The sequence below is a fragment of the Artibeus jamaicensis genome, unplaced genomic scaffold (assembly GCF_021234435.1).
Source record: "Artibeus jamaicensis isolate MK-2021 breed Jamaican fruit bat unplaced genomic scaffold, CSHL_Jam_final contig_233, whole genome shotgun sequence".
In the NCBI taxonomy this organism is placed as follows: Eukaryota; Metazoa; Chordata; class Mammalia; order Chiroptera; family Phyllostomidae; genus Artibeus; species Artibeus jamaicensis.
The window spans coordinates 51074625-51099556 of record NW_026521486.1 but is presented as its reverse complement, the minus strand read 5'-3'; the positions used below and the strand labels follow the sequence as shown (position 1 = coordinate 51099556).

The following is a 24932-nucleotide window of genomic DNA, read 5'->3' as shown; positions in this document are numbered from 1 at the left end:
ATTCTTCTGGACTCCCTTCCCCAGGCAGTCTTGTCACAGTTCCTCTTGGTTTTCTTTGTCACTGCCATCTCCTCTCTCCCATTTCACTGCCTTAGTCTTTCTTAAGGTAGAATCAGGATTCCAGCCCATCCTTTTGCCTCTGTACCAGGAGACCTCCCAGCTCAGCTTCCCCTTCCTGAATACGAATCCTTGCCGAGGAAGTTTTTTTTTGTTTGTTTGTTTGTTTTCTTAACAGTAACCGGAATCCTCCCGCCGCCCCTTCCATGCTCTGGTCTAGGGAGTTATTTGGCCATGTACTCCATGGGTACATAAGATTACAGGCCCACTGAGAGACCTGTAAGAAGTGTCTCCTGTGAGAGCAACGCCAGCTCAAGGGAGACACCTGGTTATAGGTTGTACCTTGCATGGCCCCTGCAGATTTCACAGCTGGGAGTACCCCATCAGTGAAGGGACTTGTGCTGTCAATATGTGGGTTCTTGTCCTGGTTCACACCTCACCTCCCTGCTTCCCGCATCTCACCAATAAACTTATGAAACACATGCAGGAACAGGATGTTTCTCTCTCCTAAGGGAATCCTCATCTCAGGCCACATTTCTTCTACATGTGGAGGTTGGTGACGTGGAACCCAGGGCATCTAAGGTGCAGTGTGTTCCACAGAGTCCCAAAGTAGCTTTATCTGAGTGATCCTTGCACAACTGCCGGATCCCACCTTCCCCTCCACTGGGTGTTGAGATACTCAGGATTCATTGCTATTCCCTAACACCCGCAGATGCACCTCCTAAGTCATGTTTCTCTCAGGCCAGAACTCCAGTGAATGGGTAATCTTTAAGAATGTTCAGATTATCAGATGACATAGGAAGCCAATACTTGTGGCAAGATTTTAAACTGGTCAAGAGTTAGTAGAAGGTCAGTTCCAGAAGCCTGGATCTTAAGTTATGACTCTTCTCCCAAAAAAGCCAAAGGTAGATTCTCTTTAACATAATAACCAATGTTCTTTTGGTCCTTGGTGAAGTTTCATTGGTTTGAGTATGGATGTGAATGTACATTTGTCTGAGCTGTTTTTAAATATGGGCCCACTGCTGTTTTACACACCACTCAGCTTCCAGAATGTTCTGTGCTCAGAGATTTCTCAAAGGTCTGCAGGCCATGGTGATGCTGTCAGGACGCAACAGGATATAAAGAGCAAGTGAGAGGCTGGCACACATTCAGGCTGATGCTCACAGGGGCATCTGAACAGGATCACAATGGGTCCAGAGAGAGTCCTAGACTTCAAGTCAATAGCTTGGAATTCAGATTCAGACTCTGCAAGTAACTGGGGGTCATGAGCACAGCTTGCAACCTTTTGCAGCCTTGTTTCTTTAGCTATAAAATAGGCAGAATAATACCCCAGGTTATCATTAGGCTAAAGTGAGGCAACATGAGGATGTCTTGTGCAATGCCTGGTACAAAGCTCATGCTCGAGAAAGGTTAGTGGAAGCAGAATCCTGTGCTCCGTATCTGTGGTTCAAAAACTTGACTTCAGAAAAGGTAACTTCAGACACTGTTGATGGGATTATAAATTGATGCAGCCACTATGGAAAACAGTATGTGATTCCTCAAAAATTTAAAGTAGAGCTGCCATATGATCAAGCAATTACACTGTGTGCATTTATCTGAAGGAAACAAAACCCTAATTAAAAAAGATATATGCACCTCTTTGTTCATTGCAGCAGTACTAGTAATAGCCAAGGTATAAAAGCAACCTAGATAGATGCCCATCAATAGAACCGATAAAGAAGATACTGCACACACACGCACACAATGAAATATTATTCAGCAATAAAAAGATAAAATTTTGCCATTTGTGACAACATGGATGGACCTAGAGGGTATTATTGAATGAAGTAAGTCAGAGAAAGACAAACACAATTATGATCTCACTTATATGAGGAACCTAACAAAATAAAACAGTGAATAAACAAAACAAAACAGAAATTTATCATTTATCACATACCTGACACTTGTTAGTGCTGGGCATACAGTGCTACATATGCTTGGCCCAGGCCCTTAATGGAGACATAACTATCAGAAATGTAACTGCCACACGGTGAGATATTGGCAACACAAGAGAATTCTGAAGCAGCACAGAGGACAGTGGTTAACTTCAGGGAGGTTCTAAAAGGTGGACAGAGGAGTCAACATGTGCAGTTTTCAGAGGACAAAGTTAACTTTTTTAGTAGCCAGAGCCACTACCATGGTGACGATAGGTCATGATTGCTGGGGTGAGAGGTGGAAGGGGAGGAGGGTCAGCAGGTGGGGATGGGGGTAGGTACAACAGCACCAGGAGCTGGGGAGGCAGGAAGCAGCCACATCCGAGAGTCCCTTTCAAGTCTGCTGAGGAGCTGGGCTTCTGTGCTGTAGAAGAGAAGCTGGGCTTCTCCTGTGGGAGAAGCTAACACCTTGGGTGTCAGATGGGTCCAGGTTTGAGTCCTCCTCTGCCACTTACTAATTGTGTAATTTAGGCAAAATACTTCTGCTTCATAAGCCTCACTTTCCTCATCTGTAAAAAAAAGGGGTTAATAATACTAGTTCCTTGCCTTTTGACCCAGTGATCCTACTTCTGGGAATATATCTGAAGAAACCTGAAACACTAACTCAAAAGAATACATGCATCCCTATGTTCATAGCAGTGTTGTGTGCAATAGCCACATCTGGAAACAGTCCAAGTGCCAACAGTAGATGAGTGGATAAAAATGCTGTGATACATTTACACAGTGGAATACTGAGCTCCTATAAAAAGAAAAGAAGAAAATCTTACCTTTTGTGACAGCATGAATGTACCTGTAAACTATTATGCTCAGAAAAATAATCCAGTCAGAAAAAGACACTATATGATCTCACTTACATGTGGATTTAATCAACAAAATAATTTAACAAACAAAATAGAAACAGAAGCACAGATACACAGAGCAGACAGACAACTGTTAGACGGGAGGGGGACTGGGAAATGGGTGAAAAAAGGTGAAGTGATTAAGCAAAAAATATGTTTATACGGCACATAGTATAGTGATAGCCAGAGGGAAAGAGGGGTTGGGGGAGGTGGAAGTGGGCAAAGGGTGCATAAGTGGAGATGGAAAGAAGACTTGACTTTGGGTGGTAAGTACACGATGAAGATGTTTTATTGAGTGGTACGCTTGAAACCTGTATGGTTTTATTAACAAATGTCACCACAATAAATTTAATTAATAAAGAAAAAATAATAGTAGTTCCTCATGAAATTGTCATGAGAATTAAACTTAGTGGATGTTATGAGAATTATTAATTCAGTCAGTGGCACATAGCATGTTATCAAACCATTGTTATTATCATCACTCTTAGCATTACTAGGATAGATTATTATTTCAAGAAGCTAAGTGAGAAGGGCAGTAGAGAAGGCCTAAGAGTGATTGGAAGATTATGTGGTGAACATGAACCAAGGATAAAGAGCATTGGCTACTAAGAGATGTTTTTGCCATCATACTTCTGTGCTTGGATGCAGATAATTAACATTGACTGCCCCAACAAACAAACCCTGAAAGCTCAGTGGCTTAACTTCATAAAAAAGAGGTTTCTTTCTCATTCATAGTCCAAAGCAGGTTGGGGCAGCTCTCCTACATGGTTCTCTCAGTGGGTGTCTTAGAGACCTGGGTTTTCCTGTCTTGTAGACCCACCACAGAGCCCACATGGCCTGCAAGGCTACTGGAACGGGGGAAAAATAGACAGAAGAGGCACATGGGTTGGTAATTGCCTTACCCCAGATGTAACACATGTCAATGCCCCTCACATTGAACTGACCCCAATCCCCCACTGAACCCCAAAGTAGGCTGGGAAATGAGGATGAGAGCAAGGACCCTGGGTGAGCACTGGCAGTTCTGGGCCCCACCTTCCTCGGGGTAGATACTGACATTGGTCACCAGCCTGAGAATTCTTTCTCCCTTGAGCCATGCTAGGGCGATGCTGGCACATGCCCTCAAGTCTAGGCATACTTCCTCCCTTTGGTTTTGGCAATGGAGCCCTGGGCATATTGCCATAAACCAGACCAGACCGCTCAGAATATTTGTTATACTTAGATCTCCATTGTGTTGTAAGTATGTTTGACTTTGGGAAATTCAAGTTGATTTAATAGTGAAATGAAGATAATTTGCTTAGTATTTCTTAAATAAGCAAACTTTGCCTTCCTCCCCTTTCTTCTCTAGTTTTTTAAAAGATAACTGATTTATAAATATATTACATGCTTATACTAGAAAATTCAAAAATATTAAAAACTAGAAAACAAAACATTATTCACAATTCTGTTTCCCAGTCACTGTGTGTGGAGAACACTGAATCTGGCCACACCCTCTGTGCAGCAGAAAGCACCAAGCATAGTAATGGGTCTAAAAAGTCTTGCAATAACTCACTTGTTTAACTTTTCTTTTTAACCCATCATGAAGTCCACTCTTATACATTTTACCTACCTGATAGGTAATAATTTCCCTAAAATCAATGTTGCAGGGCAAAAGACACCCAATGTAATAGGTAACACATTATCAAATCCTTGCGTAGGGTGGTTTTCTCTGTCTTACATGGCTGAGCCCTGGTGTCAGAGGGCCGGTTCACCTAGAACTACTGGCTGAGGTGGTCGCCGGGGCCCGAGGTTACACAGCAAGCTGATGTTGGAGGCAGGTGTGAGGAGAAGGCCTCCCCCAAGGCCGTAGCCAACTTTTGATCTGCCCACACATCTGATGCCTCTGAAACCTGGATGTGTCACTTCTGTCTCCTCATAATCTGAAAGAGAGGTGAGCCAGGGTCGAGCCTTGTAAGGAATTCCTATTCATCCAGCTAGTCAACTAGGCAACCCCTCAGGAGAAGATAAGAAAAGATCATCTTACCTGTTCCCTAGCCTAGGCAGAAGTGGTGTGGTCCCAGACGGGTGGGTGTCTCAGCTTCTTAGAAAGTTTTCAGAAAAAAAGGGACTTCAGAGGCTCCTGTAGACAACCAATCCTCTGTACGTGTAAGTTTCTCCTGTTTCAGTTTTAATCCTCTTCTCACTTTTCTGTTATCAATGACCGGAGTTAATGAACTCTTTCTTGTGCCTGCAGCAATAAAATAAAAATAAAAACCTGGCCAAAATGATGGGTCAAAGGGAAAAAAATCTCATGAAATAATGGAAAACATAACCTTGAACTTCTTGAAAGGCCTACTGGTCACCTGGGCTTACTGACACTGCCCCTCCCGTCTTCAGAGGGGATGGACTATAGCATCTCTTCTTAGGCAGCAGAGAGAGCCCATCCTTTTCCCCCTGCAGGACACCCAGACTCCTCTATCTGCTCATCTGTGGCTGGTGTCATCTCCATCACTCACCAATGACCCAAAGCCTTGTCCCCCATGGGGTAAACACCTTGGTTGTTATTATGCTTTGTGATGGTTCAGTGGAGGCTGTGTCAGCCACTTACCCCCAGGCACCTTCTGGCCCCCCAAACAGGGCCTCACAGGAAGCCCAGGCTCTAGGGTATAACAGAGGGCAGAGCAATGAGCCTCATCCTATGCAGTAGTCTGTTTCACATTCATCCTGCATGTCCCTGGAGCCAACGCCTGGGCTGATCACAGGAGGAGCAGGGGAGGGAAGGATGAATCCAGAGGGACCTGTTGATCTGATGTGGGAAAAGGGGCACACCCAGGATTCAGACTGAAAAGTAGAATGATGAAGTAGAACCCCACCTGGGGTGCTTCTAAGAAAAGAATGGAAGGCAACTTGCCCATAAATTGGAGAAAAGGAGATGGGATTGGATCAAAGAAAGATACTCCTGGGCTTATATGGAATCAAGTTCTAGAATATGGTTTTTAATTTCAGATCAGAAGAGTCTTTCTCAGCCCTTCTTGACCTTGTTTCTAAATAAGTGGTCACATATTGATCCAGAATCAGAGACACCAGTAAATGTCCTGTTCAGAGGTTCCTTGGATTGGATGAATATTCTTCTTCTGTTATTAAAGAATTCCCCTCCCTCTCTGCAAAAAACACCTCAGGAAAGACCATTTTCCTAAGCTTTCCCTTGCCATTACCCCAGGACACCTTCTTTTAGCCTTCCCAGCCAGTAACCCTCCACTCATATTCCAGCAATGCTTTTCTGGAGAAGTATTTCAGTCCTGGCCCAAAGTCACCCCCCAGCAGCGGGGCCAGAGCTCTCAGTCACCTTACATCCATCACTATGTCCTGCTTCCTCCAACAGACTGAGAGTTCCTTGTGGATAGGACAGAAGGCTCGACTCTCCAATCTTCCTTCCAGCACTCAGGAGAGAGCCATCCTCACCCAGAAGCCTAAGGAAGCAGCAGGGGACAGGCTACTGAAAGCTCTGAAATATTCATGCTCCTAAAGCTGAACCAGCCTGGACATTTGATTCTCTGTACCTCTCTCTTCCCCCACACACCCAGAGAGGCCAGACCCACTGGAAGCTTCCACCTGAGATCTTGGCAGTGATAACCCCAGTAATTGGAGGGCAGCAAGTAGAGATAAGGCAGCCAAATTATTATAATGCAGGAGGTAAGCAAAACAAATTCAGGGTTCTGGGCCAGTTTATAGGAGACTTATGGGGAGTTCTGGGAGGAAGAGACAAAAATCTCAGACAGAGGATGGTAATTTCCTAAATGAAGAACCTAAGAGATCCCATGTAGCCTAAATGAAGTTTCCGAACTACAAATTAGGCTGACTCCAGCCCACCAGGCCCACACTATTTAAGGGGTGAGCAAGACCAGAAGGTCCAGCCATCCTCAGCTCCCTCTCTGCCTCCTGCACCACAGAGCAGCGTGCATCCTTGCCACCATGAGCCGCCAGCTGCACCCTTTCCCTGGTGGGGAGCGCCTGGGCTTCAGCGGCTGCTCAGCAGTCATCTCTGGTCGGGTCAGCAGCAGTTCCACCTCGTTCAGGGCTGGTGTCAAGGGCACAACCGCCTTTGGCAGCAGGAGCCTCTTGAGCTTAGGAGGTGGCCGGCGCCTGGCTCTGAGTGCCTCAGCTGGGCGGGGAGGTGCCTTTGCTCTGGGCCACTACACGGGCACCAGTGGCCGTATGGGAGGCTTCGTGGGCACCGTCTTTGGCAGCACTGGACTGGGGCCTGCATGTCCATCTATGTGCCCACCAGGTGGCATCCCTCAGGTCACTGTCAACAAGAGCCTCCTGGCTCCCCTCAATGTGGAGCTGGACCCTGAGATCCAGAAAGTGCGTGCCCAGGAGCGGGAGCAGATCAAGGCACTGAACAACAAATTTGCCTCCTTCATTGACAAGGTGGGTATGCAGCATGTCCCTACATTGGTAACCACTGTACACAGGGATGCTTGCTCTGCTGCTAATAGCTGTGTGGGAACTTGGGTGAGTTAGTTATCCCCATAAGCCTCTCTTTCCTTATCTGTGAAATGGGCACAAGAGTGGCTCTTACCCCGTAGGCTTGTAATGAGGATGAGTTGGATGTGTAGAAGGTGCTTAGAACAGTGCCAGGCAAACACTCCTTATGAACCAAAGCTTCATTCCTTCTTTGCAAGAGAAGCCCTGGGAAGGCGTTGGTGTCTGGGGCAGGATATGCCTTCAGTAGCCCCTCTGAAGGCTCTCAATGTCAGACTAGGAGGTAGGGACACACATCCAGGACAGGGACACCAGTGGGATCTAGGCTAGTGGGTGTCACAGGACACGATGCTTGGTGAATGGTAAAGAACTTGGAAGGAAAGAAGTGGGATAAAGTTGTAAGCCAGGTTGGTTTCTAGAGAAGGTGTCCGAAAAGGTCCAGAAAATTGAAAGGTGAGCCTCAAGGGAGAAGATTCAGAAGGAGGACATATCAAGTTACATGTGTACGTATGTGTAAAGGATACCTAGAAATTGGGGTAGCAAGGAAGATATCTCTGGAGATATGGAGGTAGTGACCCCAATGAATGTGGAGGAAATAAGAAATGGGCTTCTCTTTTCTCCACCTGGAACATAAGGCCTAGATCATGAGTGATGGGGGACATAGTACGAACAACAGCTGGCATTCCTCAGTGGCTGGTGCTGTCCCAAGTGCTCCTCATTTATCAACGTGCAACCCATGATTTTGTTATCATTCTGCCACACAGATGAGGAAACTAAGATAGAGGGAGGCTAAAAAATGTGTCTCAATTGAAAGAACAGGTCAGAGTCTACCTCTGGGTCCCTCACTGCTATGCTCGGGAAGAAGAAGGGAGTGGTTGGAGGAGAGAAGACAGGATTAGAAGAAAGAGAGCTACTATACTAGAGGACAGGCATAATTTTTCCCCCTACTTAAGTCTGTTCTTCCCTAGCATATTTCCTTCTCTCCCTCAAGCTAAAGAGATAGGTGAGAAGGGGAATGCTGTGAGTAGCAGAGTACCCGGGTTTATTTAGTTCAAAAATGTGAAACCTTTGGTCAAGTAGGAAGGAACCTTATAAAGATGTGATAACCCACTTTGAAAACCAAAGAAACAAACCAACCAAGAGCCATTTAGGTTTAGACTACACATGAGAAAGAACATGCTAACCACCAGAGTTACTTTCCAATGCCATTCCCCCATTATTGTTTCTCCCCTGCTTCCCATTTCCCTTCACTCTGAAAACACCAGCATTAATAGCACAAGAAGCTCCCTCAATCACATGATAACTCCTGGTGACAGTTATAGTGTTGCTTAAGCCTACTTCCTGATTTTGTTTAGACTGGATCTTATTTCTTTTCCTGGAGACCCAAATAGTCATGTTTCCCTGGCTGAATCTACTCTCTAATGAGTCTTGCTCTTTCCTGCCCCATCTCCCACCTCAGGATGACTGCATCTGATTTCTGGGGCCCTCTCCCCACTCTTTAGAGGCAATAACATGGGAATTCTGGGTTATGACCACCTTTGGGTTCCAGGTGCGGTTCCTGGAACAGCAGAACCAGGTGCTGGAGACCAAGTGGAGCCTGCTGCAGCAGTTGGATGTGAACAATTGCAAGAACAACCTGGAGCCCGTGTATGAGGGCTACATCAGCACCCTGCGGAAGCAGCTGGAGACGCTGTCAGGGGACAGGGTGAGGCTGGACTCAGAGCTGAGGAACATGCAGGATTTGGTGGAGGACTACAAGAAGAGGTGAGTGGAGAGACAGAGAATATGCCCCTGGAGGGTCTTGATTACAGATGAGGTTTTGATTTGGAGCCAACATTTTTGCTGTCTTAGATCTTTTGCTGATCTCTTTCCTGGAGTGGAGGGAGAAAGATTCAGACAAGATGAGGCTTAGGATGAGAAAAAGCTACCCAAGAATGGTGCTCCAAATTGCCTAGGAAATGGTATGCACAATTTAAAAAGATTTTTTAAAATTCTCACTCCAGGATGCTTATTGATTTGAGAGAGAGGAAGGGAGTAGGGAGAGAGAGAGAGAAACATTGATTGGTTGCCTCCCAAACAACCTAGGTATGATCTGTTGCCTCCCGGTTGCAACCTAGGAATGTGTGAACCCTTCGGTGTACGAGACAATACTCCAACCAACTGAGCCACTCAGTCAGGGCAGTATGCTCAATTTTTAACATTGGAAATGGAAGGATGGGAGGAAGAACACTGTCTCAAAACCAGATGGACAACCCAAGTGGACTTACAGCTCCTCCCGAGTGAGGTTTTCCGTGGGAGAACATGAGACATCCCACCAATCTTAGAACAAATCTTAAAGCCAAGCACAAATGAGTTTTTAAAACATTTTTCATGATGAGGCATATCTGTGCTGCTGAATACCACCATTAAAGAGAATAATTGGGAATATACCTGGAACCAGAGATCATTCCTCCTGCCCTCCTCCTGCCCAGGTTGAGACAATGAGGAGAGAGTGACACATCTGGGCTCAGTATGAACTGATGTTTGGGCAGTTTGCTCCCAGGTGCCAGGATTTCTGGGGAGAGATGACTGTGCCACAACTCAAAGGGTGGAGATGGTCTCTTGTTCCAGTTTGATTGGCTGTTCATCCCTATTCTGAAGGCCCAGAGCAGAACTCTGGCTTGAGCCCTGAATGGAGATCCTGACGGAGGAGGTGACATGGTCCCTCGCCTCTGGAAGCACACAGATTGTGAGGACGGGTGGTTCCCAGTCAGTGGAGATGAATTCAGTGTGGATTGAGATTGAGTGAAAGTAAGATGGGAATATTGGAGCCCCATGGAGGTTTGAGCAGGATTCTGGGAAGAAGAGAGGGCTGCCCGGCACGGCCCAGATGTCAGGGTAGGTCAGAGGCCTCCAGGGACTGTGCTCTCTGAGCCTTTCTGCGTGGAAAGGCCCGGGTTCTAGACTGACGACTCACTTTTGAGTGATCATGGGTGGGTCCCTTGATCCTCTGTGAACTTCAGTTTTAATACTTATAAAAATCAGATACAGATACATGCCTTACCACCTACAAGAGCAGTTGAGAAGGAACAGCCAGATGGTGTGGTATTAACATCCCTCAAAAGAACCCAAGAGCTGGACAAAATAAAAATGGATACAGGACTTACATATATCCAAGTCATGATACCACAAAAGTTCTAGTGGAGAAAAGACAGTGAAATTTCAGACACCCCATGCAGCAACATTTTTGCCAATATATCTCCTAGAGCAAGGGAAATATATGAAAGCCTTTTTAATCTAGTGATGGGCACTTGTGCTGTTTCCAGATCATTCTGGGTTGAGTTATCCAAACAACACAATGTGTTACTAATTTTCTTAAATAAACACTAAACATAAAAAAGTAAAACATAATTTCTATATGAGTTGAATGGGGAAGATTTTCCCCCCAAGTGGTTTAGCTATTCATATATGAATATTAAGTCAGACAGGATTCTAGTCCTATATTTTTTAAGTACTGGGAAACTCTGTTCACTCAAGGAGATTTTAATGGAAGGAGTTTTGCAAGAGCAGTGTTACTCAGTTCTTCGAGTACCTTTCCAGTTTTTCTACTTTCTCCCCCTTCCATTGTGTTTAACGTTTTCTAACATACTGTATAATTTACTTCCTTGTTATAGTTATTGTTTCTCTCTCTCTTTCCCATGAAGGCAGGGATATTGGTTGTGTTCACCGAGTTATCCCCGGTGACTAAAAAGCAGCCCACAGCCAGTGACTGTGTGTCAGAGTCCCAGTACGACTCCTTACTAGAGAGTTCCTCTTTGACACGCTGTCAGACAGCAACTCAGTTCTTTCTTGATCTTTGCTGAGAACAAAAATTGAAACACACCTGACTTGCAAAAACAGTTTCTTTCCTAGTCAATAAATGATTTGCCTTCCAAATTTCTGGGAAGCTTTTCAACACCACAGTTTCACCAAGACAGAGCCAATGACCATGGTTTATAACACAACACATTCTGTCCCTGAGGGCATCACTTCTAATCCAATAGATCAGAAAGGACTGGAAACATTAAAACATTGTTAGTATTCAATACACCTTGGCCAATTTTTTATTAAAAAATAGCCTTCTCATCCACTTTTTATGCATGTGCACACACACATGCACACATTCCCAAGACTTCAGAGCTGCAGATTTAGCTCTTCAATTTACAGAAAAGATCTACCATCCAGCTTAATGGGAAAACCAGCTTTCCTTGTCAAACCTGACAGTTGCTTTCTGTCAGAAAACACCTGATTTAATTTCCAAATTCAAATAAAAGTGTAAGTACACATTTTGGGAACTATTATAAAATCCACTCAGCAAACAGCTAAGAAATATATCTTGTAAGTAGATTATTGAGAACATTCACAATTAAGATGATGTAAATTTAATGTAATTAATGTTTTAATATTATTTTATTAAATAATCATCTATGTTATAAAATAAGATAAATCAATATGTACTTTCTCATGGTTGAACTTTTAATTATGCATTATAATGTGTTTTTGAAATTGTAAGTAATTTATAAAGACAATAGTACCACAAAATGCATTATTTTTGTGTGTGTATGTGTGCATTAAACTCTAGTGTTTGATTTCTACAAGCAAATAATGAAAAATTATTCATAACAAATGAATGTCTTTAATTTTGGTATCCATGATGACCAAAATTTTTCTATGCATTTTATGAGCTAGGAAGATGTAAGAACTTAGTTCTTTGTTCTGCAGAACTTAGTTCTTAGTTCTGCTAAGAACTAAGTGGCCTAGAACTAGCATATGCTTTTATTTCTATTAATAGGAGGAAGATAAGATGGAATGTTTTTAAAGATAATGAGATAAAGATTGATTGTAGTAGAAACAATTGTTTCACATTATAATTTGATAAAAATAAGTTTTCCATATCCTTTGAATAAGACACATGGAAGCTGAGATCAGTCATGTAATCTGTTTTCTGTGTTTTGTCCAGTGTTAACTAGAGAATTCTGGTAGTTTTCAGAAAATGTTTCAGTCCCATTCACAAACAGGTGCTATCCAGCAAGGCATTTTGCTCGCTTGGCAGTCAGTGACATACATGCCTTAGGAAGGAGTTGAAGCTGGAAAGACTTGCTCATGTTAAAGTGTACGGGGAAAAAGCCATTTTCCGGCTTTTATTTCTTTCCAATGTTCTGTTTTGTTTGTTCTCACAAATGTCCTGTGATACACTTTGGCAATAGTAGGGGATGACAGTAGTGAGATCTGTGAGTAAGCTGATCAATGCTCTTACCTCCTTAGTTCACAGCATATCTTTATTGAGAACATCACACGCTACCAAAACACCTGCTTCCAAGACCTTGCTTATACATATGTATACGAAACAGGTATATACAGCTCAAAGCTGGGATAGTGTTCTGTTTGGTGGCTGTGAGGTATTGCACGCTGGGCTAATGCACAGCACTAGGATGGCTGATGGAGGAGGGGTGCGTCTCTCTGCTGTCTCAAGGACCGAGACGTTGTCCAAGGGAGGTGGGAGAGTGGAACTGGTGTGGTGTCTCCCTCGCAGATAGATTCCCAGGCTGGTCCACTTTAGGGTAGTCTGCATATGACCTGAGGAGCTGGAAGTGAATCACTTTAAATCTGTCCTTGCCATGTTCCCTTGAGGAAGGTTATGAATGCCCCAGGGATACATGAACCCCAGTTTGTAGACCGCTGCTGTTGGCACAGAGGAGATCGCTAACTGCTTGGCGAGCATCTGCAGAACCAAATGACTCCAGTGGCCATGTTCTCTCCTTTTTCTTGCCCCACCAGGTATGAGGTGGAGATTAACAGACGCACAACTGCTGAGAATGAGTTTGTGGTGCTCAAGAAGGTAAAGGAAGCAGGAAGAGCTGGAGGAATCTTGGAGGCTCCCTGAGTACTTGGCTGAGGAAATGGACCCTCAGTCCCTTGGACAGGGGTGTCTGGGATTCTAATTTTCTAGCTCGTCTCTCCCAGTCCCTTGCATGCTGCTCCCAGAATCTGCCGATTTAAAACCCAGGCATTTGCCACACCTCTGGTGCACCACCTCACTGCACATTCATTAGTTTGCTCTCAGGAATGGGCCTTCTTGTGGAGCATGGGGCAAGGGGAGTGGAGACAGTAGGGAACCTGAGGCTCCTTGTGGTGTGTGGGGGCAGAGGAAGGGAGGGCAGCTGGCCATTGTCTGTGTTTTCCAGGATGTCGATGCTGCCTACATGAACAAGGTGGAGCTCCAGGCCAAGGTGGACTCCTTGACAGATGAGATCAAATTCTTCAAGTGTCTCTATGAAGGGGTAAGAACCTCACTGATCTCCGTGTATGGTCTGCCCTCTTACAAGTGGCTTCTGACCCTTAGCCCAGATGGTTGTGTGAACCAAAGGCTGGCAGAGAAGCCTTTCAACTTAGTGCATCTGAGGCCCTACTATGTGCTGAGTGATGAGGTGGGCTTTGAGGAAACCATGATGTAGAAAAAAAAATAATTTCTGTACTCCTGGAATTCACAGTCTCAGAGATCTGGGTTGTGTTAAAGTATGAGGGGCCCAGAGAAGGGGAAGGTCATTGGCAACTCCCTAAAGGGCTCTGAGTGCCACATAAGTTTAGACTTGATTGTATGTGTGAAGGGTGGCTGTTGCTGCAAAGAGTGTGGAATAGGGGTGGGAGCACTCCCGAGTGCATGGTGGAGAGAGTGGTCCCACAGGGACTGAAAGCCCAGTGTGCATATCTCACACTCAGCAGGCACTGGCCCTGTTGGGCTCTGCTAAGGAAGGGTAGAAAGGGACAGAGAGGATTTTACCAGGGAGGATCAGGAGATGGTCTCCCCTCATGGGGCATCTCTCACTGGCTCCACTCCCTGAACTGTCCCCCAGGAGATTGCTCAGATCCAGTCCCACATCAGTGACACATCTGTCATCCTGTCCATGGACAACAACCGGAACCTGGACCTAGACAGCATCATTGATGAGGTCCGTGCCCAATATGAGGAGATTGCCCTGAAGAGCAAGGCTGAAGCCGAAGCCCTGTACCAGAGCAAGGTAAGCTATGTGCCAGGTGAGCTGCATTGCAGGTGTGCTGAAGCCCAGTGACCCTAGCTGCTGCTCATGTCATTGGGCATGTGTGCATGTATTTGCATGCGTGTGTATATAGGCTGGCTGGAGACCTCCTTTATTTTGGAGTTGGGCCTTATGGAGATGCCTCCCTCCGGACCAGGGAGGCCACCCAGAGTTTTGGCATGCATCAGGGACATGTATGAAGCTTAGTCCTTCCCCTGCCGTGGCCCTTGCTGACAGCAGAAGAAACACCAGCCACAGCTCTGACACCATTTCTATAGATAATCCAGATGTGTTGCCTTTTGCTCCTAATTGTGTCAAAATAAGGACAAGGAATGTGAGCTCCACCAAGGATCGCCTATTTGAGAATGCAAGGATTCTTCCGAACTAGGTCAGGGCTTTTCTAGCCAGAAGGAAAGAGTACTTTTCCCTCTCCTTTCCTCCTGCCACCTCTTTTCCCTCCTCTTCCCTTTGATGTTTACGCTGCTTGGAAAATGAGAACAGCATGTGCCCCCTGCCCCATTCCACATCAAACACCCTGGAGATGTGAATGCTCAGCTGTCCTGTGCTTCTCTTCTCTTATCCCTCAACCCCAGATCCAGGAGCTGCAGGTCACAGCGGGCCAGCATGGGGACGACCTCAAACTCACCAAGGCTGAGATTTCAGAGATCAACCGGCTGATCCAGAGGATCCGCTCAGAGATAGGGAGTGTGAAGAAGCAGGTGAGTTCTATGCAATCAATCAGCCAGCAGGGTTTATTGAGCACTAATTGGTAAAGGACCAGATATGGGAAAGGGTCCCTGCTTTGGGCATTTATAATTTATTAGCAGAGAACTGTCTGAGTTGATGGGGAAGGGTAAAGCAACCACCTGGTGTGCAGCATGCCCCCTGATTGCTGTAGGGGTTCCAAGGGGCTGGAGCTGCCTGCTGGAGGTGGGATTATACTGGGACGGGAGGCAGAAAGGAGAGGAAGAGGGGTCTGGTGAGGGAGCCGGCAGCAGCAGTGGACACGTGCATAGCATGTGTGCAGGGAGGAGAAGCATGGACCCTGAGCAGAAGGTTCATATGGGTGTGGTGGCAGGGATCAGGGCAGCCCTGGGTAGGAAGAGGTGGGTTACAGGTGCTTCAATCCAGGCAGTGGGTTTCGACCCAATGCAGCAGGTAAGATGGAGGTATGGGGATGCTTCACCTGATGAATCGGTGCTGGAGGAAGCAGGGTCAGGCAGTGGATTTTAGAGAACAGGGAAGAGCCTCCCACCCCAGCCTTGGTCCAGGGCTCTGCTCTGTGTTTGCCTGCTCCAGTTCCAAGGATGGGACATTGTTTTTTCTGGTCAGGCAGCTGGGCCCTAGGTGTCTCTGCTGAGACTCTGAGCCACTCACCCAAAAAGCTGTTGGGTGTTTGCATGGCTGGGGACCTGCCTGACAGAGAGACACCAGCTGGACAACAGTCCAGAATTCCATGTGGCCTCCATATCAGTTGCTCTCCTTGGGGTGAAGCAAATGTGACTCCAGAGGGAGGGGAAAGGGACACACCAGAAAGAGGAGCCAGATCCATAGGTCCCACCAAAACCTCAGCCAAGTGACCAGAACACACGCGACCCCGACTGCCACCTCCACCTGCCCCCAGCATTCACACAGACGCCACAGAGCCCCACCTGCAGTTCCCTCTGCACATTCCGTTCCTACTCAACAGCAGGTGTTCGTCAGCTTGTGAAACCTGTCTGTTATCTTTCTAGGCTGTTGCTGTGCAGCAGGGTTGTGAAATTTGGGGGGCCAGACTCTCAGTGTGGCAGATTTATTGGACAGACATTTTATGAATAAAAACTTTAGTAGTCTTCATTCCCCCCCCACCCTCCCTCGCCATGATTTACAGTATCTCCCAAGACAACCTTTACATTGTGAGGCAAAATTAAGATCAGCTACCCAGAGACTTTTCGGGTTTGCCATTAGGATCTTATAGTCCGTGTTATAGACCAGGAGGGAGACGGCAGGGGCCATGTGCCCAAGTGCCCACCTTCTCTGTGCCCTTCCCCTCCTCTCTCTCAGGAGAATGCTCCATCTTCATATGCCACGGCACTAGTTAGGGTGGACCATGCCTGAAGTCAGGGGGAGGACAGGTTCTCCTTTAGTGATGTCCAAAGGTGGACAAAGCAGGACGACCTCGAAGCATTTATTATCAGTCAGAACCAAGTGAGGGGAGGTCATCTGAAAGGGATCTCAGAACTGGGCTCTGACTCAAAATGCTCAATTTGTCTGGCCCTCAGTGCTCCAACCTGGAGACAGCCATCGCCGACGCAGAGCAGCGGGGCGACTGTGCCCTGAAGGATGCCCGGGCCAAGCTGGACGAGCTGGAGGCTGCCCTGCACCAGGCCAAGGAGGAGCTGGGCCGGATGCTGAGGGAGTACCAGGAGCTTATGAGCCTGAAGCTGTCCCTGGATGTGGAGATCGCCACCTACCGCAAGCTGCTGGAGGGCGAGGAGTGCCGGTGAGGGCCAGACAGCTTTTGTCTGGAGCAGTTATCTCTCCAAGTTAGTAGGAGGATTGAAAGCAAACAGTTTGGTTTTGTTCAAGTCTTACTGAGGTAAAATCTTAGAGAAAAAGGCTTGACATGGTGCAGTGGGAAAGACCAAAGTTAGACAGCAAAAAGAACTGAGTTATAAAAAACATCCCAAAGAGGCGGCAGGAGAGGAAGTATTAACATCAGTGCGATGTTTGGGGAACAGAGCACCACTTGGCCCTTTGTGATGCCTTTTAGGAGGAGGGGCAGGATGGCCTCCGAGAGTCTTGTACTTTCAAGGTCGCTCTGGCAATGCTGAGGCCCACTGAGGATGTGAGCTCATTCCTCTTAATACTCTAAGACCAAGGGCATAACTAGAGGGAAGCGGAGGCACAATCAGCTCACACATCAGATAATCCCAAAGCCACTTTGATGGAGAGCTGACTCCTTGTAGCTGGTTTTTCATCTTGGTTCTCCTTTTCTTAAGAGGTGCCGCTGGGGCGTATGGGAGGAACAGAGGCTGGCTGGCATGGGGTGGAAGGTGGGTGTTCTGAGAGGAGAGGCTCATTCTCAGGACACTCCCTAGATAGACAGGGTGATGGTTTACTGATGGTTTACTGTTTTTCTTCTCCCTCTGCAGGATGTCTGGTGAATACCCGAATGCCGTGAGCATCTGTAAGTACCTGTAGGACCAGCTCTGCCTTTGGTTGCCTACCACAAGTCTAAGTTCCTTTAATTCCATGACACCAAACAGATGTCAGAATACGAGAGTGGGTTCAGCAAAGATGTTGGGGCGCTAAAAGGGAGCTGGCTTTAGGCCCCAGGGGGAAGGATTGGGTGCAGAAAAATAATAATATCATGAAATACAAAGTATCTGTAGAAAATCAGATGATATTCAACAGGGTATAATCTAAGAGTCTATTGTATTGAATAATGCATAATGGCTACATTCTATTTCTATTGAGGCCAGAGCCAAATTAAGACCCTGAATTACAATAAGAAGTTATTGAAGGAAACCTGAAAGGGAAATGATACACAAGATGGCTGAAATTCCCTTCTCCAGCCTTAAAGGCTAACAAGTGCGCGGGGAGGTGCTATCCTAGGAGAGGCAGGGACACTCCAGCAGCTCCTTTCTTCAGTGGCAGTGGAACCTGAAGGCCCCATGAAGGCCTTTCCTCACATGGCCCTACCCTCGGGGAGTCACCGATAGTGATGGATTGGCACAGACTAATCGGGAAAGGTCCAACACCCAGGGCCAAGCCCATCAGAAATGACCAGTGCCCAACAGGGAGAATTCGTCTGGACGTGAAGCCACCCACCACAGGGGCGAGAACTAAGGGAGTGGCAGGAGTGACACGGTGGGGTCTTCTCTCGCCCATTCCAGCTGTCATCAGCAACACCGGAGCTGGGGCAGGAGGGGCCGGTTTCAGCGTTGGCTTTGGAGCCTCCAGCAGTTACAGCTACAAACCCGTGGTGGGAGACCTCAAAACCAAAGGCAGCAGTGGCAGCGAGTTCAAGGACCCCCTTACCAAATCCTCGGGCAGCTGCTGTGCAACCAAAAAGAAGGCCTCCAGATGAAGGGCAGAGGCTGCAGATGCACCCACCTCCTCTCCTCCCTAGGGCCCCTTCCCGAGTCAGGAGGCCCTGCCGCTGTAACTGCACTCCCGGTCCCCTCCCCTCTCGCTGCTGTCCTCAGCTGGGTGACACTCCTGTGCAGAAAGTCCAGTCAAGAGCATGCTTGGCGACCTCCTCCTGGACCACCTCTCACTGGGTCACTGTCCCAAACGCAGAGATAAACCTCACACTCAGCGTGCTTCCCTGTGGCCAGGTGCCAGCCCCTCTGTCCCCACGTGCCTTTCTTGGGCCTTCACCGCCAAGGGGCCCTCTTTGTCCTCTGGTTGGGGTCTTGGCCAGTTCTCTGCTTCCCCTGCAATAAACGCTCAATGCCATTTGTTTCTCAGTGTCAGTCTGTTGCCCAGAATGTCAACATCTGCCCCGTCTAACTTTTACTGGTCTCACTCTTGCTTTCCTCTGAGCCCCTGGCCTGACACAGATCTTCGCTGCCTGCTTCTGGGCAGATAGACACAGGGTGACAGCGGCTCCTAGTAAATGGCTGGGATTTGTTACTGACATGCATCTGGGCAGACTCAGGGCTCCTGTAGCCTGGGGACCCGATTCCCCACACTGGCCCCATGAGAGGGGCATTATCGGCCCTGTTACAGAGAGGCTCATACCCATAGGAGCAAGGAACCAAGTCATGCCAGGACTGTCAGACGTTCCAGCTTTGGCCTGGCTTCTCGATCCGGTTCTCAGAAGTACCCAGTGTCCCCCAGGAACTGCCTCCCACTGCTGCAGTGGCCAGTCTTTCTTTTTTTCACTCCTTCCCTCTCCTGCCAACCCACCTGCCAATCAATTCTGCTGCCCCACAATGGCCCTGCCTTCTTCTCTCTGCCAGTTCTTTTCCACCCCAAAGTTTGAGACCTGCAGGTAAATATGCTGTGGATGTATCTGTATCTGTCATATACATATAGTGGCGGCTCACTGAACAAATCCTCAGCGAGCTAGGCATTGCTCAGGCACTGGGTACTGCAGTAAACAAACAGGTGCAGGCCCTGTCCTCAGAGAGCTTGCAGTCTGGTGCAGGGTGTAAAAATAAGCAACTAACACAGGAATAAGGAATACGCTGTCAGTAGTGGTACCTGCTGTGAAGAAAAGCTAAGTGAGGTAAGAAGGGTGCTCTTTTAGTGTGCATGTTTCTGCAGTGGTGTTTGTTTTCTCAGAATCAACCCGGTTTACTTGACCAAGGTACTAAGGAACAGAGTCCCTAAGGATGAAAAGATGACACCACTTTCTAAGGATGAGGGTGGCATTCAAGGTGCCCATGACCCTTTCTCCTCCCTTATCGTTCACTATTCTCCAGTCTTTCTCTAAGCAGGTCAGGACTTTTCACACCCATGGAACTCTGCAAATATGATTTTTTTAATCACAGGAATCATGCCCCATTTATTGAAAACCTGCTCATCCTTTGTGGCCCAGCTGAAATGCCACCTCCCACATTCATGCATTTTTCTGGTCCCTCTAAGTGGGCTCTCGCAAGTCATCAGGCATTAAACGAGAAGCAGCATTAGAGGTGCTGGCCCAGCAGCTCTCCCCAGCTTTTCACTTTATGGGGAGCAAATGGAGTGGCTAAGTGCTCTGCCCAAGTTCACAGCCCCTCCTACCCACAGCCCCGTTCTCAACTGCATCACTGTTGATGCTTTATTTTCCTGGTGTCGTGTCAGCTGCACACACATTTTACCCTCTTACTCCCTCTTAGCCCTTCATTCTGCGGTCTTCAAGCCCGGTGCACCGTCAACACTCAGTAATTCATGGCCTAGTCTAGCTCACCATCACTGGGGAGAGAGAGCTCCAGGTACACACACGTCCTGATGACTTGGCAGGCAAGATAAAACACATTTGGGTTAAAAAATTTGTGTTTTCTATGCATCCACGTGTAGGAAGTTTATGTAATTTATCACCCAAGCTGGGATGCTTTTGTTCTGGACACATGCTGCACTGGATCCCAGACAACAGGCACAGCCAGGACCATCTCAGGCAAGTGCCCGGGTCTAGCATGCCGGCTGAGCAGTCACACGCCTGGCTTCCAATCCTGGCTCTTCTAATGGCTGGATGTGGCCTAGTGCAGGATTCTGTCCTTGTAAAATAGGGCCGATACAAGCTGGCCCTAACCGAGTGCATCCTGTGTGCCAGATACTGTTCCCAGCACTCGTTCTTCTAAGCACGTCGTGCCTCACAACCCAATGAACTCTCCCATAACCTGAGGGGGATTTTTGTTATTATAATGCACGTCTCACTAGCGAGAGTACTGAGGCTCAGAGGGCTTCACTCACCCACCCAGTGTTACATGGTTAGTGAATGGCAGAACTGGGAGTTGAACCCCTGTCCAAATCCACAGTCCACGCTTCCAGCCATGATGCCTCATTACCTATCAAAGTTCTCACCTTAGGGGAGAGTTGAGAATGTGAAAAGGGATAATAGAAAAATTATAGTGCCTGGAATACAGTTTGCAGCCAATAGATGTAGGTTGCTATTATAATACTTGTTATGAATGCTTATTTGTGAAGCCTTCTGTGCTTGCTGGCCATGCACTGATTCACGACCAGTGGATCCACAGCAGGACTGTGCCCAGAGACCCGGCTAAGGTGGGCACTGGGTCTGTTCCTTGATGCACATTCCCATTCACTCACCCACAGCTTTATTTATATGCAGATAAAATAACTCCGTGTTGTCTGTATTTTGTGCATACACTGCCCTCTGCCATCAGATCCAGGTACTGCACCTTCTCTCTGTGTGACCCAGGAAACTTGCCCAAAATAAAGTGTGGGATAATCTTCGACAGGCTCTGTGCCCACCACAGAGCTGCCAGGTAGAAGAGAAGCTGTTTTGCTTCCTAGCATGCCCAGGCTAGTCCCAGCCTTCGTGTTGCCCAGGGCCTGACTCCTGTCTCCCCTCCCTCTCCTCTTTGACCCCTCCTCTCCCAGGAGGTGGGGGTGCCGGTGCTGTTGCCATCTGAACCTCCTCACCTCTAGTCGGAGAACTCAGGGAGTTCAGATAGCTCTTCCTGAATGGGCACCCAAGAATGTTGCTCTTGGTGTTGATCTGGAGGTCCTGGGAATGAGAACCTCCATCCTTCATTAATACCCAACCTCCCCAGCCCCACTGCACCATGTGGAGAACCCTGCCCTGGTTGTAATGGGGTAGGATGGGGTAGGAGGGATCTAGCACATCTCTCTGTCTCTGTCTCTGTCTCTGTCTCTGTCTCTCTCTCTGTCTCCAGATAATCCAGGACTGGAAGTGCTGACAAGGCACAGCCAAGGGGTTACAGAGAAAGGAAGGGATCAGAACTGGACACTGACAATCCGGGAAGGCTTCCTGGAGGAGCTGAAAGGGGCATGAAGTTACCTTGTTTAAGGAAGCACACTTTGCACTCGGCCAGTGAAGAGTCTGAATCCCATTGTTTGTTCGTTTCTTTTGTACATTATAGCCATGACTTGGGCACCCAGTCTCCTTGCTCCTGTGTTTCCTCACTTGTAAAGTGGGAAAAATAAGAGTATTTTCCTCGCTCAGTTGGTGTGAGAATGCAATGAGTTAAAATGTAACAAGCAAGCTCTCAAGAAAGGATCACTCCATGTCTACACCTGGGGCTTGACTTCAGGCTCGACTCCTGCTCGATTCCAACCCCAGGCAAGCAGCTCTTCCCCCATGGCGTTCTCCTTGGCCCTCGTAGCCCATATCCATTTTCAGGAGGTTCTCCCCCATGTCTGCTGGTCCCTCTCAGCCCCCTCCTTTGGCTCTCTGTTATCACATGCAGCGCCTGCCCTTGCTCCACGCTGCCCTGCCATCCCTTTTCCCTCCCTGTTCACCAGTGTGCCCAGTCCCCTGTGTCCACGGGCTCACACCACGGGCTCACAGACTGCTTGTGTCCCAGTATGCGTCACTCTCCCGCACTCTCGGATTCACAACCAGTCTTCTGAACTGACAGCTGCATGTTGTATCTTGTAGCCTGGCCACAAAGTCCCACTCCACTCAGTGGGGGCCCATGACACTGGAGACGGGGACTTGGTCTGCAGGCCTCCTTCTCTACAGGGAAGGTGGACTGGACTTTTCAAAGGGGCTGGACAATGGTCTCAGCTCCGGGTGGAGAAGTTTGCACTCTGACCCCAGCCTCAGGCACCAGCACTAAGCATCATCTAAGCCCCAGCGGCCCAAGCCCCTTCATCCATGGCAGGCTTGCGTCCCCGAGGGTGGAGCTCAGGGCCCCTCGGCACAGCAGTGAGGAGGTTTCTTGCCGTCAGTAGGTAGCTCATTCCTTCCTTCCACGCAGGCTGGGGTGGTACAGCGGAGCCAGAGATTCATCCAGAGCCCCTTCCTCCAGCCTCTGGGTGGGTTCATCCTCCACCCTTTCTGTATTTTATAAACCCATCCCTCCTCACTCACCCAATCTTTTCTAGTTCCTTTCTCCTAAAATACTCACTTATTTTTAAAATATATCTTTCCCCAAGTCCTACTTTACTCTTTTTTCTCCTAGTTTTTGCCTTGCCTGTGGTCGTCCAGGCCCTGTAGTGCTTCTGCCCCGCTTGGGTGTGTAAGTCCCCCTCCAACTCTGTCCCCCGGGTCTAGCAGGCTCGGTTATAACGCGGGCACAGGAAACAGAGATGGCAGTTCCCTCACACCTGAGGCAGGTGCTCCCCACCCACCCCAGGCCCAGTCCACCTCTGCAGCAGCCTTTTCCTGGGGGACAGGTGGGGGAGGCAATGACCTCCCTCCTGTTTGGACAGGGCTGCGCATGGCCCTGCGATGGGAGATAGAGAACATGTCATTAGTGATGACTGGCTTAATTACCACCCGCTGCACAGCCCGCTTGTTTGCTTTGGAAATGGGTAAAGGAAGAGGCGGATCAAGTTTCAGACTTCACAGGCACAATCAAAAGATTAAGGCACTTCCCCCAGCCTCTCTGTTCTCTTCAAAAAAAAAAAAAAAAAAAAAAGAATCATGCAACAAAGGGACTTGGGGGTCAGAAAATAGCTACCGACTTCTTCCAGAAGTGGTTGGGGGTGGAGGGGGTCTAAGGTAAGGAGTTGGATGAAATAAGACAGAAATGGGGACCCGGAGGTATTTCGAAACACGCAGATGGAAGAAAACGTGTCCTTCCTAGAGCAAGACCGCGCTTGTCCTACATGCCTCTGTGCGTTCAAGCTCAGAGGAAAGCTCCCTGTGATGACCAGGCAGGTGCTGGGGGTGGGGATTGGAAAGAGTCCAGAGAAATTGTCTTTCAAAGAAGAGGAAAGGAAAAGAACTAAAGACTGCTCGACGGACACTGAAGGACTAGGGGTCTTTCCAGTCACAAAGCCTGAGGATCTGGGGGGTGGAGGGAGGACAGAGAGGAAGGAGTATGGAGCGGCTTAACAGACACAGGCCAGGATGAGTGGCGGGCGATGGGACAGAGGCTGGGAAAAATGGAGGAGTCTGCAGGTCCCTAAACCAGAGGGAAGCAGGGCAGGCAGTTAACAGTGGACGGAGCACAGAGTTGACAGAGAGGAGAACTGGGGGACCACCACTTTCCCTGAGGGCTTAGAGAGGAAAAGACCCGGGGGACCGGAAGGCAGAGCTCAGCCAGCCTGGAGGAGTAGGGGGAATGCAGGGGGAAGCCGTAGGACTTTGATGAACGTCACCCTGAGGGCACAAGAATTTTGGCCATATAACTTGAGCTTATTCTTGAGATTCAGGAAAGCCGGCCACCCAGGGCAGCCCTGAGGGCCCTGCGGGTTGTACCAGAAGCTAGAGCCTGGTGAGGGACAGTGGGGCCTGAATTTCAGCTATGCACTAGGTGAAGGGCTGCGTCCTTCTAACAGCGCAAAGGTGCCCGAAGGGCCCAGCAGCCACTGGGTTCAAGTGCTGTGACGTTTCTCTCCTGAGGCAGGAAGGACGGGGACATGCCCCTCCTGAGCTGGGCTACCCCAGACAGATGGAAGGAGATGCCAGTACTGAGGAGGGGACGGGGAAGGCCCTAGGCTCAGAGAGGGGTGTTTGGCCCAGCTGCCAAGGAGTACCGCTACAAAGTTCTACAGCGGGCTGTGCTGAGGGAACCACCGCCAGGTGTCACGCCACTAGACACCCTCTGATAAGTTTTATTACATGGAGGCGTCCTGCACCACATCGTCAACGCTGATGCAGCACCAGGGGGGGTTCGGAGCACGCTGACCGCCTGTCTGGGCTTCCACTCAGTGCAGCGCCTGCATTTGATAAGGGTGGAACTGAATTTAGATGGATGTGATTCAGCTACCTGTGCTCTTAATAATCAGGATTCATGTTAATACATGTGTGTAGGGCTAGGGCAGGGGGAAGAGGGACTAGTAGGGACGGAGAGAGGCCGGTGAATCACTTGGATATTTAAGGTTTACACACTTGGAGAGAGGTAACTTCAATGATTCCTACAAACTGCTGGGGAATCTGGTGTTCTGAATCCTGCAATAAAATGGGAGATAGTAGGGTG

At 48.1% G+C, this 24932-nt stretch overlaps 1 protein-coding gene across 2 annotated transcripts; it reads left to right on the top strand.

Annotated features, from left to right (window-relative positions):
• The first annotated feature begins 6817 nt into the window (after positions 1-6817).
• KRT72 (keratin 72) lies at positions 6818-18457 on the top strand. Of its 2 annotated transcripts, XM_037135192.2 has the most exons (9): positions 6818-7276; positions 8880-9094; positions 13127-13187; positions 13534-13629; positions 14203-14367; positions 14979-15104; positions 16647-16867; positions 17520-17554; positions 18264-18457. In XM_037135192.2, the coding sequence occupies exons 1-9, from the start codon at positions 6818-6820 to the stop codon at positions 18455-18457; spliced, it is 1572 nt and encodes a 523-aa protein (XP_036991087.2). The 2 variants fall into 2 exon arrangements, with proteins under 2 accessions (XP_036991087.2, XP_036991094.2); XM_037135199.2 differs by lacking the exon at positions 14979-15104.
• The last annotated feature ends 6475 nt before the right edge of the window (positions 18458-24932 follow it).

What these genes read in the sequence shown, in the direction of transcription:
- KRT72 (XM_037135192.2), top strand. Translation starts at nt 6,818, where the DNA reads ATGAGCCGCCAGCTGCACCCTTTCCCTGGTGGGGAGCGCCTGGGCTTC. An exon ending in TTGCCTCCTTCATTGACAAG is followed by an intron (nt 7,277 to 8,879) that starts GTGGGTATGCAG and finishes TTTGGGTTCCAG; the next exon opens with GTGCGGTTCCTGGAACAGCA. An exon ending in TAGGGAGTGTGAAGAAGCAG is followed by an intron (nt 15,105 to 16,646) that starts GTGAGTTCTATG and finishes TCTGGCCCTCAG; the next exon opens with TGCTCCAACCTGGAGACAGC.